Source organism: Cydia fagiglandana, chromosome 18, assembly GCF_963556715.1.
Source record: "Cydia fagiglandana chromosome 18, ilCydFagi1.1, whole genome shotgun sequence".
In the NCBI taxonomy this organism is placed as follows: Eukaryota; Metazoa; Arthropoda; class Insecta; order Lepidoptera; family Tortricidae; genus Cydia; species Cydia fagiglandana.
The window spans coordinates 7,977,574-7,995,817 of NC_085949.1; the positions used below are offsets into that span (position 1 = coordinate 7,977,574).

Sequence of the window (18,244 nt, forward strand, 5' to 3'; positions counted from 1 at the left end):
TAGTTGGTGTTCATGTTTGAATTCTGTATTTAATTAAGGATTAAATTGACGCCCTTCCACTGATATATATTTGAGTAAATTAATTATGACTAATGGTTTTAAAAATATAAGTACAGGAGCAACATAAATAACATAATCAATATATACATCGCATTGTTTTCAGATATCGAAATTCCTTATTGGATTTTGGCAACTGACTACGACAGCTATGCTCTGGCGTATAGCTGCAAGAACATTGACGCTAACTACAGAGAAGGTACCTATATAAATCACCATTAGTTTAACACAATATATTTATTGCCTCTTTTTATTTATGATTTTCTAACGATAAAGTTTTCTTAGCGTTGTAAATTGGAATTCCGTCGCCGCATTTAGAAACAAAATATATTACAATTTTCAGTATATAGTTGGAAATTGAGCCGCACTAAGGAAATGTCAGGAGCATCAGAAAACGCCATTAGCGAGGCCATATCAGGCATTCAAGTCCTAGAGGAGCGCTACTACGAATCTACCAGCCAAAGCGATTATTCCTGCTTCTACCTACCCGTGCTGGCCCCAGAAGACCCCGTTGTCTTCGTTGGACAATGCGACCCTAACATTCAAGTTGTCCAGAATTTCGATCCAACCAGGGTAAGTTATTTTTAGTTTAATTGTCAATAGTACATCTTTGTTATTTTATGTGAAAGTAAATTAATAAAAAATAATGCACTTACGTGCAAGCTGTCCACGTTCTGCGTTCTTTAGACAAAGTGCAATCTGATTATACACGTTTATTACATCTATACATATAATAAAGCTGAAGACGGTCGAAAGTCTGTACTTGGAAGATATTTGAAAAAAAGTTGGCTGGGGATACTTAGAATCGATAACAGAACACGTTCCAACAGTTTTTAGAATTTTTGTCTGTTTATCTGTTTATCTGTTTGTCTGTTTATCTGTTTGTCTGTTTATTTGAACGCGCATCACGTGAAAACGGCTGAACGGATTTTGATGAAAACTTTACTAATCTGTCGAGAAAATCCCCGGCCAGGTTATAGGCTATAAAAATTCAACCCCTAAAAGGGGGGGTAGCCACAACACTCGATTGACTTAAGTTTGCCCCTGAATCTTATGGCGCTACTTAGGAAAGAGGGGCAAACTCTTTTCAACTATTGCTCAATAGTTGTGCTACAACTATTGAGTATCCTGGTAAACTAACAGATGGCGCTGAATTTAATACATTGTGACATGAATAAGCCACCGAGGAAAGATTTTGCCAAATTAACTCTAAGTTTAGAAAGGGAGTACGGATATATCAACAAAAATAATGGAATAATTATGTTGATTTAATAAATTAATAATACAACAAAATTAAACGACGGTAAATTAATTGCCCCTCATTGCACAGTGCCATCTTTTGGGGAACTGAGTAAACATTAAGTAATCAAGAAAACTAAAAATTAGTTTACATAGTTACGTAGAGGTAAAATAAACACACATATCAACACGCGTATAATTGCATAGTTATTTAAAATTATTAATTTTCTCTATCATGAATCGTAATTATTGCACCCATATCAAATCTATATTCATACGTATCGCCTACTTTAAGCACTTAATAATAATGACCACGAAGGTGGGTACTTTGAAAAAAAAACATTGACCTCTGTCATTTGCAGTGCCGGATTAACCCTTTTAAGCAAAATAAGCACTTGCTTATGGCACCAAAACCGTAGGCCAAAAAAAGCGCAGGCTGCATTAGCACTGCAGTCGTCGTGGAGTAGGTACCTACATGAAATTTTTATACGTGTACATACAAGTACCCATCTAATAACGAAGGGCCGTATATAGGGATCAAGTAAGAGAGTGAGGGTACGTAAGAACATCTCCAACGTAGGCTTTCGATTTGACCTTACGCGGAGGCCCTTAAAGTCATGGAAAAAAATCTTGCTTTCGGGCTTGCGGCCAGCCGATTTTTTCGACATAGGTTACCGATTTTATAGCGAATTTTGCTCTCTTGCACGCCAGATTTGTCGGCCAAGCCGAGTTGCTCCTTAGCCGCGATCCTGAGACCTAACTGTCAAAGTGTTATAAGGGGCCCCGTGAAAGCCGAAAACTAAAAGCATCCTATGAAGTAGCGCTTTCGAGTGAAGCCAAAGAGCGAGCAGTAGAAGAGTCCTGATTACATGCATAGATTCGATTTCAAGCCACTCCTTTGCAGTTCGGCGTAAGGTCTCACGCGAGGTCTTCTGCCTTATAAAGATAAGATAAGATAAATAATAGTTTATTCAAGTAGGCATATTACAATGCGCTTATGAACGTCAAATAAACCTTTACCGGCTCCAACCGTACACCTCTGCCCCGAGAAGATTTAAATCCCCCCTCAATTGGAGGAGGGTATCCCAATATGGGACCGGCAACAAACTCGGCGGGACACATCTTTCCAAAACATTATTACATCTTATAATTAACATGCATTACGAGTAATTAAGAAAAATACAATTTAAATTACTATAGAATTCATGCAATTATACTCAGTGAGTACATAACTTTATAGAATTTGATATAAAAAATAAACATATATGTACATGAAATCACAAATACGTAGCTCTTTCAGAAAACATATCAAATCTTACAAAAGGAAAAGAAATTAAAATCAATAAAAGAAATGAGAATACATATTATATGAATCTGACTGATTGTTATGAGATGCTTTCATACAATTTGATGTGCTTTCTTACCTGAGCTGAGTCACCTTTAACTCTACACATAATATGGCAAAGTTGATCTTCTCCCTTAATTACACTTGGGCGTGGATCCAAATCCAAGCTTTCCTCTTTCGCAGCTGGGCCTTCTGCCTTGCTCACACTTCGCCAATTCAATTCACTTGGTCAATTCAAAGCTCTGCTTTCTTGCATCTTTTCTGTATGAAAACAACCTCGCTGAGACCCTTAAATGTCGAGCCCTATGCGAAGCTAGGCTGATAGAAAACTGTCCCGTCCCTTCTCTGTATGAAATCCTGGATTCGCGCCTGGTTGGCGCGAGTAAAAAATAATGTATAACTGTCTATCAAATTGCGTTTTTTATATCGATAAATTTTCGCGCTCGCTTCGCTCGCGTTTACAATAACATTATAAGTTACGATAAAAGTGACATTCGGGTGGCGACTGCAGCAGCATTAAAGTGACATTCCATTTCCAACTGCAGCTGCAATACTGTTCATTTTCTATGGCAATTGACAATGACAGCGACGCGTTTCCATAGTAAAATTAACAGTATTGCAGCTGCAGTTGGAAATGGAATGTCACTCTCACTCTGTTAAACGTTACTGCTGTAGCACTGTCGATTTTCGTGATAAAATGATGTGACTGATTTCCATACTAAAAGTAAAAATGCACAACTATCTATCAAATTGCGTTTTTATATCGAAAAATTTTCGCGCTCGCTTCGCTCGCGGTTTCAATCACTTTCTAATGTATGGCGACTACAACAGCATTACTCTGTTGCAACGTTACTGCTGTAGCACTGTCGATTTTCGTGATAAAATGATGTGACCGATTTCCATACTACACGTAAAAATATACAACTGTCTATCAAATTGCGTTTTTATATCGAAAAATTTTCGCGCTCGCTTCGCTCGCGTCACAGAATCAATAATTGTACTAAGTACTTCAAGACTCACTCTCTAACAAAACGCGTCTGTTACGATCAGCACAGATATGGCCGCTAGGTGGCGACAGCGCCACGCGCGGCTTATGGCAAACCCCAAAATTGGGGCCGAACGGATGTACTTTTAGCTACCTGTAGCAAAGCGACGAAATCGCGGAGTCAGACACGCCTGCTCGCGTTTTCAACAACTTTCTGATGTGTGGCGACTGCAGCAGCATTACTCTATTGCAACGTTACTGCTGCAGCACTGTCAATTTTCGAGATAAAATGATGTGACCGATTTCCATACTAAAAGTAAAAATTTACAACTATCTATCAAATTGCGTTTTTATATCGAAAATTTTTCGCGCTCGCTTCGCTCGCGTTTTCAATGACTTTATAATTATGGCGACTGCGGCAGCATTACTCTGTTGCAACGTTACTGCTGTAGTACTGTTGATTTTCGTGATAAAATGATGTGACTGATTTCCATACTAAAAGTAAAAATGTACAAATGTCTATCAAATTGCGTTTTTATATCGATTTTTTTTTATATCGCAAAACTATTGATTTTGGATTGTAGTTTTATTTTGTGGTACCTAATTGTAAAATATTGTATCTGGACTGCAGTCCTCTAGCATATCCATCTGTCAACTATACTTCAAGTTCCGCCTCCAGGGGAGAGGTAGAGAAATTAGGATTAGAAATTAGCCGCTTACTGACACAGATCGAATTCCACGCGGGCGGAGCCGCGGGCACAGCTAGTTAGAAATATCGGAAATAACTAAATGCATTGTCCCCATGTACAATTCATTTATATTTATAAGATTTTAAACCAAACCGACGCTGTCAAATATATTATTATAGGTAGTATATTTTTCTATGTAAGTATACCTACCTAGTGAAACCCAGCCAGTGTTGCGTTTTCCGTTGCCTATGAAAATTATTTGTATTCCAACACTACCAACATGTATATGAAAAACAAAAGCTATATACCTATCCCGTGCCTCCTTGCGTGGAAAATAGTGGAATAAATATATTGGTCCCAAACGAATACTCGATTTTACATGCCAGGTGACATCAATACAAAATTCGTCTTATAACTATTCTTTTAAGAATTATTGCTTCATACGTATCATTTGTTTTTACAGTATGCAGGCCGCTGGCGCCTCATCGAGAGCTATGCTTCAGAGTTCCAAACTGGCACCTGTAACGACGCCACGTACACCATTCAAAACGATGGCTCCGTCTTAGTTTACAACACGCAAGTCATCGACGAGGCTTTGGACACTATCACCGGTTCTGCAGTTCTAGCCACCGCTGACGGCTCTGGAAAGCTACTTGTGACCTTCCCTGGAGGTAAATATTAATTTATTGATACAAATATCCGTTGTGCAATGTGCCGCATACGGACGTGACAGCACTCAAAAACCCTGAAAAAGCATTCTTACCCCCCACCACACGTACACCACACGCCTTTTTTATCGCCTATTATCTTGTGACCAAAAAATTTGTGGAAAAAGTTATTTATCATCCTCCTGAACTTACTTTTTAAACAATTTAACCAATATTGTGTCCTTTTTCAGCGCCGGAACCCGTGGAGTACTGGGTTTTGGATACAGACTATGAGTCATACGCGTTGGTTTACAGTTGCGTCAACCTGAACAGCGATCAAAGAAGAGGTAAACGAAAGCGACTTTTCTTATATACAGTAAATAATATTCAATAATAAAGAAACGTACACAGCTCATTGAACTAAAATCTGTCAGTTTAATTAACAAGAAATGTAATCTTTATGCAGTTAGCACTCAAATTGCTGAGAGAAATCGACCAGTAAAAACAAAAGACGAGCGAAAATATGTATATGAGGTATATTTTTTATCACCGGCCAGTGCGCGTGATGGCTGCACTGTGCAGGTTTGCCATGTCAGCCGATGTTACAGTGTAAAGTATTATGATACCTCTTTTAACTATTAACTCTGCATACATAAATAACGCATCAAATTATATTATACCAATAATAGCGCATTTCTTGATTTTCTTTAATAACTTGAAATGTATTGCAGTGTGGAGTTGGAAACTCAGCCGAACCACTAGCCTGACCGACACCGCCGTATCCGCGATCGAGCACATCGTCGGCTCCGTGAACGTTCTCGACGACCGCTACTACTCGACGACGGACCACTCGGCCGCCGGTTGCTTCTACTTCCCGGTGCCGGACGGCAATCCGGTGACCTTCCGTGGCGAGTGTGATGACAGCGTCAGGGTTGTTGAAAACTTCGACATAGAGAGGGTATTTTTGAAAGCTTATCTTTGTCATGAATAATTTGTACATCGTAGGCTACAATTCCTTTTATTTTTTTGAGATTGTTTTACCGTCTTTCTGAGCTATTCCGCAAAATTCAATCGAAACCTTAAGAGCTATTTTCTTACGGAGCAGGAGGTTTCGGGTTCAAATCCTGCATTTTAGTGTGTGTTCATCACAAATAATTCTTCGCGGGTTATGGATCTTATCTATCTATATCTACCTGGTCTATCATACCTACAATATTATTCCTATTGTTGTCTAGTACCTTTTTGAGCTTAATGTCCCTAGGTCGAGAGTGTGAGGTCATGAAGTATGAGATTATTTTATGGATATTCAAATATTTCAATTTGATGTGAAAAAATCTAAACCATCTTCCCTTATACGCTCAATTGTTCCACAGTATATGGGCCTCTGGTACGACATCGAGAGCTACCCTCAGGAATTCCAAGACGGCACATGTGCCACTGCCACCTACACACTCACAGGGGATGGCGTGCTTGTGTACAACACACAAGTGGTCGAGCAACTTCTGGATAACGTGAACGCTACCGCTGTACCCGCGGCCGATGACGGCCTCGCGAAGTTCATCGTCACCTTCCCTGTACCTGGTACTGACTGTAAGTATGTACCACAATGTACCAGCACATATGTACCATAGTACATTGGTCACCTTGAGCGAATGGGAGGTGATCGGGCGGTGAAAAGAGCGTTTGAGGGAAAACCGATAGGACGCCGCCAGGTCGGTCTACCTAGGTATCGATGGGCGGATGTGGTGGACGCTGATCTCCGCGAGCTCCGGGTTGAGAACTGGCGAGAAACGGCACAGGACCGGGATCAGTGGCGAACAGTCGTGTTGAAGGCCAAGACACACTTTGGGTCGCTGCGCCAGAGGGGTAAGTAAGTAAGTACATTGGTCACTTGTACCTGGTACTGACTGTAAGTACCAGTGTGTCACTGGTCCGCCAGTGAGTGAAGCTCCAAGTGTGGTGCGATCGCCAGAGATGGATACACGGCGGACGGATAGACGGCGTATTGGTGAACAACACTGAATTTATCCAGTAACTTTTGTAAAATTTCGGGTCACGACGGACTTGACAATCAATCGTCACTTTCCCCATTGCTGATTGTATAAAATAACGTATACTCAATGCTATTGGTTCATTCTCCTTTCACGTATGTTAAGAAAAAAAAACCCCGGTCCTGTTATGATTCCATACGCAACGTAACACAAACTGTATTTACTGGGTTTCTGCTTTTTTTACATGTAAGGTAACCACTGTAACCAATGTCAAAATGTTCGTTTCAGTGACAGTGAACGTACCATATTGGGTGTTGGATACCGACTACGATAACTACGCTCTCGTCTACTCTTGCAGTCAAATAAATGATGAATACAGAAGTGGTAAGCCAGTTTTGATCATGTTTTACATACTGAACTTGTAATACTTAATACCTAAGGTTTACGCAGTTAGAATTGTGGACTTTTGTATGATCGAAAGATACATAAAGTGGACATTTTTCACCGACTTTTACAAGAGGAGGAGGTTTCCAATACGTCGGATATAAATTCAACGATTACTCCGAGACTGAAAGAAAATTATTATTTTGTTACCAGTTGGTCCCATTGTTATCAAGTCAGGATCTTATTACCTACGTGATTCTAGAGAAATCGAGGGGTCTTTTATAGGCATACCTACTGTAGATAATCTATTTCAGTATTTATAAAGTAACACTTCCATAAAAAAACAGCAAATTGCGAAATATTGCAGATTCAAAATGGCATAAAATTATGTAGTGAAGTCGGTTCCTCGTTAAAGATAAATTTACAAAAGTATTTTTCTCAAAATAATGCATTTAGCTAAAAGCAAAATCTTTTTACAGTAACAAGTTGGAAACTCAGCCGCTCACAAGAACTAACACCGGCTGCCCAGACTGCTATTAACGCTGTAATAGACAACGTGCAAGTGCTAGACAACCAGTATTACAACCCGCGAGGGCACACTGAAGAAGAGTGCTTCTATTACCCTGACAACTTCGGGGGACCAGTATTGCTGAACGGACAGTGCGAGGCACAAAATGTTGTACAAAACTTTAATCTGAATTTGGTGAGGATCCTTCATTTTAGACTATCTGTTTAATTTATTACCTTTCCAGTAAAGATTTGCAGTCAGCTTCTCATATATTATATCGTCTGCTGCATTCTCGGTCCGTACCCTTGATATCTTCCTACAGTCAGATGATTATAAATAGCTTTCACATTAGCCAATATAATGTTACCTAGAAAATCAATTTCTAGATAATTTATCCTGTCACGGTCGCCAAATTTGATGATCACGCTATTCACTATATTTACAAGAAAATTACAAACCGTATAAAACCTTTGTTTAAATTCCAGTTCGCTGGCACATGGCACGAAACAGCGCGTTTCCCATCTGACTATCAAACCGGTGAATGCGCCGCCAACGAGTTTGTGATCAACCAGAACTCCTTCGTATTGACTCAGACCATAGTGTATAATGAAAGATTGACCACGGTGTCCGGACCGGCTGTTGTAGCTAGCGATGGAAGTGGTATTATAACGGCTACATTACAGAATGGTGAAGGAGGTAAGTTGCTCTTAGATGACAACATGCTTTGTTTACATTATATTACTAATAGCCAATGTCATGCATGGAGTTGTATTTCTATAAAACAATAATACCCTGTCTAATAAATACCTACAAAGATTTTACCACATTCAATTTTCAGTATCCGTTGAAGGGACGCTTTACGTCTTGGACACCGACTACACGGAATACGCATTGCTATTTAGTTGTGTGGATGTGGACGACACCAGCAAACAAAGTAAGTTCAATTATATAAACTGATATTGAAAAATTAATGTAATTTGACTGAATACTATTCAGTAGATTCTGCAGTTAAGAGTATGAAATCTGTAGGTAAATTTAAATTTTGGAAAGTACACAAACTGAAAGGAGGCAATGCACTGTTAGTACTGCCCTGTAATGGCAAAAGAGCGTATTACTTTTAGCTACTTTTAGCTAGATAGGATATGTGTAATAAGATACGCCGTATTGCCGTAAGATCATGAACCAAAATATAGGGCTGTAGCCGAGTTAGAAAAGAAACATTGAACGATTAATACGTTTGTTTTACAGTTTACAGTTGGAAACTGAGTCGCTCCAGATCTGGTCTTTCTCAATCAGCCAACGACGCCATAGACGTACTGGTCAATAACAATGTAGACCTCCACGAGAACTACTACGAACTGACTGATCAGAGCAACGATGGATGTTTCCACTATCCAGTCTTTGACGAAACTCCTGCAGCTATCGTGTTACCAGGTCCTTGTGATGATAGGATTCAAGCCAAAGCCGACTTTGAAGTGAATTCTGTAAGTACGCAAATAATCTGAATGGAAGCTGAATTTTGAAAGAATTTACGTTTTATTCATCAGCTAGCATTGCTTGCAACGGAGTAGCATTTACTACTCCGTTTCAGCTAGCATTAAATTTGCAGTGAATTTGACGAATGGAAGAAGGATTTTGTGCCGTTTCATGGCTATTTTCAATGCTTTAACAAATCTTTAACGGCCAACACTCTCGCAAAGTTCGGAGGTAAATTAGCAATTAATTAACTTCTATTACTTTCACAACAGTACCTCGGAAGATGGTTCGAAGTATCCAAATACCCGCAAAGGGATCAAGTTGGTGAATGCTCCCGAGCTCACTATAGCCCTGGGCAAGGTGATGCCCCAGTAGACGTGAGGAACACCATCGTCTACAACCAGACCTTGGAGATCAGGGAGGGAACGGCAGTGCTACACAGCACTGATGGTAGCGGTCTTTTGTGGGTCACGTTCGTTCTGGATGATGAAGGTAAGTTTAAGCAAAATTTTAACTCTCAAGCAATTTTATTTCAAATCTTAACCTTTAGAAAATAGATGATCAAATGCACTACAATTAATCTGTTGTGAATAATAGATGATCAAATGGCTTATGATTCGGCATTTCTCGATTTTTGTCAGGCCAAAGTGAGACCAGATCGGAAACAGAAATGACGTACATGAAATACGTTGCTGCACACCACGGTTTCAAAGAGCCTAAATAAGATAAAAACTTGTATAAAACTGCCTTTCTGATTTTCAGTGGTCGTGGAAAGTAACTACTATGTTCTCGAAACCGACTACACAAGTTTCGCCCTCGTCTACAGCTGCAGGGACTTAGACAATGGCGATAGCGAAGGTAATTTGAAGGACAACTTGATTACTTAGTGCTGTACTGGACTTAACTTTAAGATCGGATCTTGTATTTACAATTTGGTTGATGGTATTTAAAATAGGGAGATTTAAACAGCTATAAATATTTCTGCACAACAGTATACAGTTGGAAGCTCAGCAGAGAACCGACGCTCAGCGACGCTGCCAACAACATTATCGATGAAGTCATCAGAAACACACGAGGTCTCTTAGAAGAATACTATGTACCGACGAGCCAAAGTGATGAGGACTGCTTCTACGTGCCCGAACTGAATGAAAACGCAGCATTGCATTTTAGGGGACAGTGTGAAAGTGTCTCCGGTGTAGAAGGATTTGATGTGTCTCGGGTATGAGATTCTTTTTCATTCAAGTTTTCTTTTACAACACAAAAATCGCTACCTCTTTTAATCAGTTGGTTGCACCAAACCATATGTCACCGTTAAAACGTTCGCTAAATTTTGTTGTATGAGAAGTCTCATAGTTCACAACTAATTAACGTTGATCAGTACCTACCTACGTCATGTATGGTTGGTGCAACCGGGCCTTAATCTTTCATCAAGTCGTATGTATTAATCAGTCTCAAAACTCAATTCACAGTACGCGGGCTGGTGGCACGAGATTGAGCGGTTCCCCACGGACGGCAACCCTGGCGATTGTACCAGCTCTCAATACACCAGCGTCGGCAACACCATTCAAGTGGTCGATACCAGGGTGTTCGATCTCACGGGACAGATCACCACCGGCACAGTTGTAGCTAGCAGCAATGGCGTCCTGACCAGGACCCTGAGCAATGGACAAGTCGAAGGTAATTTGAAGGAATTGATTTATTGGTCAAGTGATTACAGCTCTAGTAATCATGCACCCAAAATAGTGGTGTAATACCAAAGTAATCGGCCTCATGGGTTAAATTAGAGGAGAGGAGTTACACAGTTAGAGGAGATCACCTAAGCACACGCCAACAGATCGTGTGAAAACATCAACGACATCAGCGACATTTGAAATAAAAGAAAGAGAGTAGTAGCTACTATATTATCATTTTCTTTTTCAGAATTGGTTGTTTTGGCAACGGATTACGAGACGTATTCGCTGTTGTACTCCTGTTTGAATACTGAAGATGGAGAATACAGGCAAGGTATGTATGTAATTTTCTGCTTATGTTATGGTACATGTTGTTGGTGTTGTTACCGTAAAACGGGGTGAGTAGGTTTCGCGGGGAGAGTTGGGTTATAAATGGGGTTTGAGAGGGGGGGTGAGAAGGGATTTTAAGGCTACTGCTACAAAAATAATGTATTCCAATTTAAAATGGGGCTATAGTAATACGCATAATAAAAAAAATCGATCCAACAATCTTCCAAAATCACAATGTATGAAAAACCCTCTCACCCCAAATACGAGGCACTACGGGGTGAGGTGGGTTTTCCTCTTTATCGTCAAAGTTATGAACTGGAACTACCCAAAATAAAATACAAACTAAAATACAAAAGTCCGAACCACTTATTATATACACCATTCAGTTTTCACATGTAAAAATAAAATTTTATCGAGGTTTGAAAGTCAAATTTCATCCAACTCACCCCATTTTACGGCACTGCATTTAATTTTTCCAAAGGACGGGTTGTTTCCGCAACATAAGACTAAACTTTCTTACAGTATGGAGCGCCAAACACAGCAAGCAGCAACAAATGACAGAAGCAGCGGAAAACGCGTTGGCGCCTATAATTGAAGCCAACCAAGTCCTATACCCGCAATTCTACCTGACGGTTGATCAGTCTGACGAAGCTTGCTTCCATTATCCTGAACCGACGGGCGAAACGGTCATACTTCGAGGACAGTGTGATGACGACATACCAACTGTCCAGGACTTTGACGTGCCTGCGGTAAGATATTTCAGTATTTACTGCATTTCCTGGATACGGAGTAACCAGCGCTTAAGATGTTCGAAATAATATTACTTAATTAAATAAATTTTGAATCACTTAACCAACTGAGTATGCCACCTACGAAACAACGGTGAACAGTCATTTCGGCATCAAATCAACTACCCCATTGGTGGAGCAGTAAACTGGACATGTATTTTTTCAATCTGCTGTATTTATTTTGTGAGCATAGTTTACATTCTAACTAAATTAATTTTAATGTTATAAAAATTTTCTACAAGCCAGGTTTCAAAGCCTACCTTACTACCCTGGGGAGAAACCCCAGACTTTGGAAAAAGGTGTTGAAACTGTCAAAAAAGATATTTGTAAGATAGATATGTCAAGTTTGACGTTTCCGCGATTCTGGAGGTCCTCTTGAACGATTTTCACAAGTTATGACTTACGGCGCGATTCGGGAAATGAATTACATTCACTAGATATGAAAAACCGGGCAAGTGCGAGTCGGACTCGCGCACGAAGGGTTCCGTACCTTAATGCAAAAAAAAACAAAAAAAAAACGGTCACCCATCCAAGTACTGACCACTCCCGACGTTGCTTAACTTTGGTCAAAAATCACGTTTGTTGTATGGGAGCCCCATTTAAATCTTTATTTTATTCTGTTTTTAGTATTTGTTGTTATAGCGGCAACAGAAATACATCATCTGTGAAAATTTCAACTGTCTAGCTATCACGGTTCGTGAGATACAGCCTGGTGACAGACGGACGGACGGACGGACGGACGGACGGACAGCGAAGTCTTAGTAATAGGGTCCCGTTTTACCCTTTGGGTACGGAACCCTAAAAAAGGGTACCCTATGGCGGTTGGCGCTTACGGCGCTCCAATATTATTGCGGCCATAAGGTACCTTTTGCCGTGGAACGTCACATATCGTTACTATTTTCATATCTAGTGAATGTCTAATTCATTTCCCGAATCGCGCCGCTAGATATCCGAGTCACATCTAGTCGATATCTAAAGTAGATCTAGTTGATCTCTAAATCGTCTCTAGATCTTGTGATTATCTTGAAAACCGAATAGGCCTGTCCTTCTCTATTATACTGTTATCTTCTAGTACACCGGCGACTGGTACCTCATCGAACAATACCCCAACCCTCACGTCTCTGATGACGGCACGTGCGTTGGCGCTCGCTACACGTACAACTTCGAGACGGAAGAGGTCTCGGTTCTCCATTGGGAAGTCGTGGGAGGAAACCTTACCTCGATTAATGGCACCGCGAGCACTGATGGCGCGAAGATGATTATAACTATGGCGGTCGCGGACAGCGATGGTAAGATCACTTATCACTACAGGTTTTGATTGTGCATGCAAATATGGTCATTAGCTGACATATAATATAAGTAGCCCGTCAAGCCATTTCCGTCAGTAGGAAAAAGGAGGGAATTAAATAAAATTTAGGCGCAAAGGGGTCCCGTAGAAAATTTGAATTTACCGCCCTTTTTCTACTGACAAAGTTGTTTGACAGGATATAGTTTACCGTTTATTTACTGATATTTGCTTGGCAGTAGTTTGGCAAACTTACAAATATATTTTTCTTTCAGACACTACAACAACCGAGTTGAAAATCTTGCAGACGGACTACGCCTCTTACTCCTTGGCGTACACTTGCACTAACATTAACCAATTCCAACGAGAAGGTACGTTTTAATTCAATTAAATGCAAATCAGTAGGTACCTCAAAGAGTAGTTTATTAGGGCGAGCGAAGCGAGCCCTATCACTATTCGACAATCTATGCATTCTTGTGGTACACTTTACGGAAAAACTACTGCACTGTTAGGTTTGAAATTTAACATAGTAATTTAAATTTATGTCTAGATGTGTTATCAAACATAAAAATATCATTTTATAAACCTAAAAAAATAAAATAAAGGAATAACACTTTGTATTACTACTAACGCCATCTGTTGGAGAATAGATGAATTAACATTCGTGCTAATGTTAATTATTTGTTTTTCTGACAAATGGCATTGGCAGTAAAAAATAAATAAATATTGAACATTCTTACACAAATTGACTAAGCCCCACAGTAAGCTCAAGAAGGCTTGTGTTGTGGGTACTCAGACAACGATACAATTTCAATATTGTCGATGGTGCAACATAGACATAAGCTGTTTTGGACATCAGACTCGTCATGATGATCACTTGGTAGAGCAGTACCCAAGATACCTGATGCTGGACCCTGGCAGTACCTTGTGGAGCTCGGGTTTTATACAACATATGCACACGCTGTTTTGGTCATCCGACTCGTCTTGATCATGTCTTGATGAGTAATTAGGAAATTAGTACCCAAGATAGAGCTGATGCTGAACCCTGGCTGTACCTAGTGGAACTCGGGTTTGGTGCAACATAGACACACGCTGTTTTGGTCATCCAACATGTCTTGATGGGCACTTGGAAGAACAGTACCCAAGATAGAGCTGATGCTGAGCCCTGGCTGTACCTAGGGGAACTCGGGTTTAAAACAACATAGGCACACGATGTTTTGGTCATCCGACTCGTCTTGATGAGCACTTAGGAGAGTAGTAGGTACCCAAGATAGAGCTGATGCTGAACCCTGGCTGTACCTAGTGGAGCTCTGGTTTGGTGCAACATAAGCACATGCTGTTTTGGTCATCCGACACGTCTTAATGAGCACTTGGAAGAGCTGTACCCACGATAGAGCTGATGCTGAACCCCGGCTGTACCTAGTGGTACTCAGGTTTAGTGCAAAATAGACATACCCTGTTTTAGACATCCGACTTGTCGTGATGATCTCTTGGTAGAGCAGTACCCAAGATAGAGCTGATGCTGAACCCTAGCAGTACCTAGTGGAACTCAGGTTTGGTGCAAAATAGACATACCCTGTTTTAGACATCCGACTTGTCGTGATGATCTCTTGGTAGAGCAGTACCCAAGATAGAGCTGATGCTGAACCCTGGCTGTACCTAGTGGAACTCGGGTTTGGTGCAACATAGACACACGCTGTCTTGGTCATCCAACATGTCTTGATGGGCACTTGGAAGAACAGTACTCAAGATAGAGCTGATGCTGAGCCCTGGCTGTACCTAGGGGAACTCGGGTTTAAAACAACATAGGCACACGATGTTTTGGTCATCCGACTCGTCTTGATGAGCACTTAGGAGAGTAGTAGGTACCCAAGATAGAGCTGATGCTGAACCCTGGCTGTACCTAGTGGAGCTCTGGTTTGGTGCAGCATAAGCACATGCTGTTTTGGTCATCCGACACGTCTTAAAGAGCACTTGGAAGAGCTGTACCCACGATAGAGCTGATGCTGAACCCCGGCTGTACCTAGTGGTACTCAGGTTTAGTGCAAAATAGACATACCCTGTTTTAGACATCCGACTTGTCGTGATGATCTCTTGGTAGAGCAGTACCCAAGATAGAGCTGATGCTGAACCCTAGCAGTACCTAGTGGAACTCAGGTTTGGTGCAACATAGGCACACGCTGTTTTGGTCATCCGACTCGTCTTGATAGCACTTGGGACAGTAGCACCCAAGATAGAGCTGATGCTGAACCCTGGCAGTACCTAGTGGAACTCAGGTTTGGCTCAATATAGGCACACGCTGATCTGGTTATCCAACTCGTCTTGATGAGCGCTTAGGAGGGTAGTACCCAAGATAGAGCTGATGCTGAACCCTGCAGTACCTATTGGAACTCAGGTTTGGTGCAACATAGGCAAACGCTCTTTTGGCCATCTCACTCGTCTTGATGAGCATTTAGGAGAGCAAATTATATGTGTGTTTATGTGCGGAGCAGCGTGATTACCACCAGTAGGTGCCCAGACAGGATAGTTTTTCGCTCAATTGTGTGGTGTTGACGCAAAAATAAATTCAAGGACATTGGCTCGCTGACCCAACATTATGCAGGAAAGCCAATTGCCGCCCTAAAAGTACTGGGCGACTGTGTAGGATAAGCTCTTATGAAATTGTATATAACGTGTGGATGATATTGTCCATGTGTCGACGCCAGGTGTGGCTCACTCCGCGATTTCGTCGCTTTGCTACAGGTAGCTAAAAGTACATCCGTTCGACCCCAATTCTGAGGTTTGCCATAAGCCGCGCGTGGCGCTGTCGCCACCTAGCGGCCATATCTGTGCTGATCGTGACAGACGCGTTTTGTTAGAGAGTGAGTCTTCTGTACCTAGTACTATTATTTATTCAGTGTCGTCGTGTCAAATAGTCGTCTGGACACGTTTTAATGGACAAAGTAAAAGCTGTAACAGACAGGCGTACCGGACAGCGACCGGGGTCAGTATATTTCTTTCTTGTTCTCACTCATTGCTGCGTTCTTAACGGATTTATAACGTACCCACTCGATCGAACATGGAACAAGCCTCGGACTGGATCAAAGTCGCGGTCCGGTACGTTTAGGTAGAAAAACTCCGCGAGCCCTTACAAAGCTCTGCTTTTTGCTAGTAATAACCTACAGCTTGGCAAAAAAGAGTAGAAATTAAAAAGTGGCAACACTGTAGTGTCGCCCCATTTTTTTATATTTATTGGTTTAGGGACGACACTACAGTGTTGCCACTTTTCAATTTCTTTTCTTTTTTCCAATGCTGAGCTATAACCGCGAAAATCGAAGTTCGTCAATTGCGGGCATTTTTCTCTGTCACTCTAATTACGTCTTAATGAGTGTAAAAGAGAAAGATCCCCACAATTTGCGAATTACGATTTTCGCGGTAGGTCCCCTCTACGCTCACACGTACGCTGGCTCGTACGCATCATGCATACACGGATTTTTTCGAAAACTCGCATAAAAATAAGTAAGTCTGTCAAGTAGAAAAAAGCGGCAAATTTAAAAAATGTAGGCGCGAAGGGTAACTTTCCTTAGCGATTACATCAAAGAGAATATAACCACTACGTTGATTACATAGTTTGAATTTCACGCCTTTTTCTACTGACAGTTGTTTGACCGGCTATAGTTGCCAACTACATAATGGCACCAAACTAAATACAAAAATAAACTCACTTTTTAGCGACGAAAATTTAAGCGAAAGTTTTTTTTTTTACAGTGACTGCCTTCAAATTCAGTAGAACGCGCTCCTTACCAGCGAGCGCTGTGACTGCCATAAACTCTTATATGGCGACAAGACAGGAGCTTGACCAACAGTACTTCACCGCGGTGGAACAGGACGAAGACTGCCTGGAACCCAGCTCCGCGCTATTGGTCCGCGGCAGTTTTCTAGTTTTATTTGTTTGCGCTGTTTTGCAAATGTTCATGTAATTCATAAGTGGGAGAAGAGAGAAATCATATCATAGAGTCTGACCAGCGAATCATGTCACAAACTATTTTTTTTTAATTCTTTATATGGCAACTTTTTTCCTATCAAATAAGCTGTCAATTTCAAGTTTTCATTTAATTTCATAGTAATTTTGTTGCCAGGTGCGGTTTGTACTGATATTCCCGCGTTTTTTGTGACATGACTCACTGGTCGGACTCTAACAATTCATTCACATCCAAAGTCGTATACTTACGTCATTTTTGTAAATCGCGTATCTGGAGCATGGACTTGTAACCGCAACCATAACATACAACTTTTTTATTGATAAACAATTATTGAAATTCAGTATGTAAATATGGTTTAAGTAGGTATAGACAGCATAAAATAGATAGTGACGCAAAAGTGGCCAAATACATCGGAATACATCTTTATTTTTACTGTAACACCTTTTACTATTAGGCCAAGCAATAAGAAGTTATAGAGGGAAATGCTAGGAACACAATTTTTGGCTACGTAACTTTGTTTGGACTAGTTAGGAGGTGAACATATCAAAAGTCCCCGGCCGTAGCCCCGGTGCTGGGGGGTAGAGGGGGGAAAGAAGGTCTAATTTTTCGGTTTTTCACTTATATCTTGGAAATTTTGCGTCTTAGCGACATGACTACTAAGACAAACCAAAAGCTGATAAAATTTGTTACAAGTTTTATTCAGTCAAGTTTTTCGATATCTTGAATAGTTTTTGAGATATCCGCTCTTGAAAGTTTATTTAGGGCTTTCAATTTTATCTTGATATCTACATTAGTGACGCTGCTAGACCGTGTTTGGTATCATTTTCGTATAAATCGGGGGTGCTGAATTCAGTTTTGGTATCACATTGACACCATTCCTAAGAAAAA

At 40.7% G+C, this 18,244-nt stretch overlaps 1 protein-coding gene across 1 annotated transcript in view; it reads left to right on the forward strand.

Annotated features, from left to right (window-relative positions):
• Positions 1-17,398, forward strand: part of LOC134673601 (uncharacterized) — a 74,890-nt gene extending 57,492 nt beyond the window's left edge. The window contains exons 53-72 of the mRNA XM_063531600.1: positions 164-256; positions 401-630; positions 4,779-4,986; positions 5,214-5,309; positions 5,694-5,920; positions 6,336-6,552; positions 7,242-7,337; positions 7,817-8,040; positions 8,331-8,541; positions 8,684-8,779; positions 9,094-9,329; positions 9,594-9,813; positions 10,084-10,179; positions 10,314-10,540; positions 10,791-10,998; positions 11,242-11,325; positions 11,844-12,070; positions 13,182-13,398; positions 13,670-13,765; positions 17,142-17,398. Coding sequence (XP_063387670.1) covers positions 164-256; positions 401-630; positions 4,779-4,986; positions 5,214-5,309; positions 5,694-5,920; positions 6,336-6,552; positions 7,242-7,337; positions 7,817-8,040; positions 8,331-8,541; positions 8,684-8,779; positions 9,094-9,329; positions 9,594-9,813; positions 10,084-10,179; positions 10,314-10,540; positions 10,791-10,998; positions 11,242-11,325; positions 11,844-12,070; positions 13,182-13,398; positions 13,670-13,765; positions 17,142-17,353 — 3,521 coding nt within the window. The 3' untranslated portion in view covers positions 17,354-17,398. The remainder of the gene's footprint in view (positions 1-163; positions 257-400; positions 631-4,778; positions 4,987-5,213; positions 5,310-5,693; positions 5,921-6,335; positions 6,553-7,241; positions 7,338-7,816; positions 8,041-8,330; positions 8,542-8,683; positions 8,780-9,093; positions 9,330-9,593; positions 9,814-10,083; positions 10,180-10,313; positions 10,541-10,790; positions 10,999-11,241; positions 11,326-11,843; positions 12,071-13,181; positions 13,399-13,669; positions 13,766-17,141) is intronic.
• The last annotated feature ends 846 nt before the right edge of the window (positions 17,399-18,244 follow it).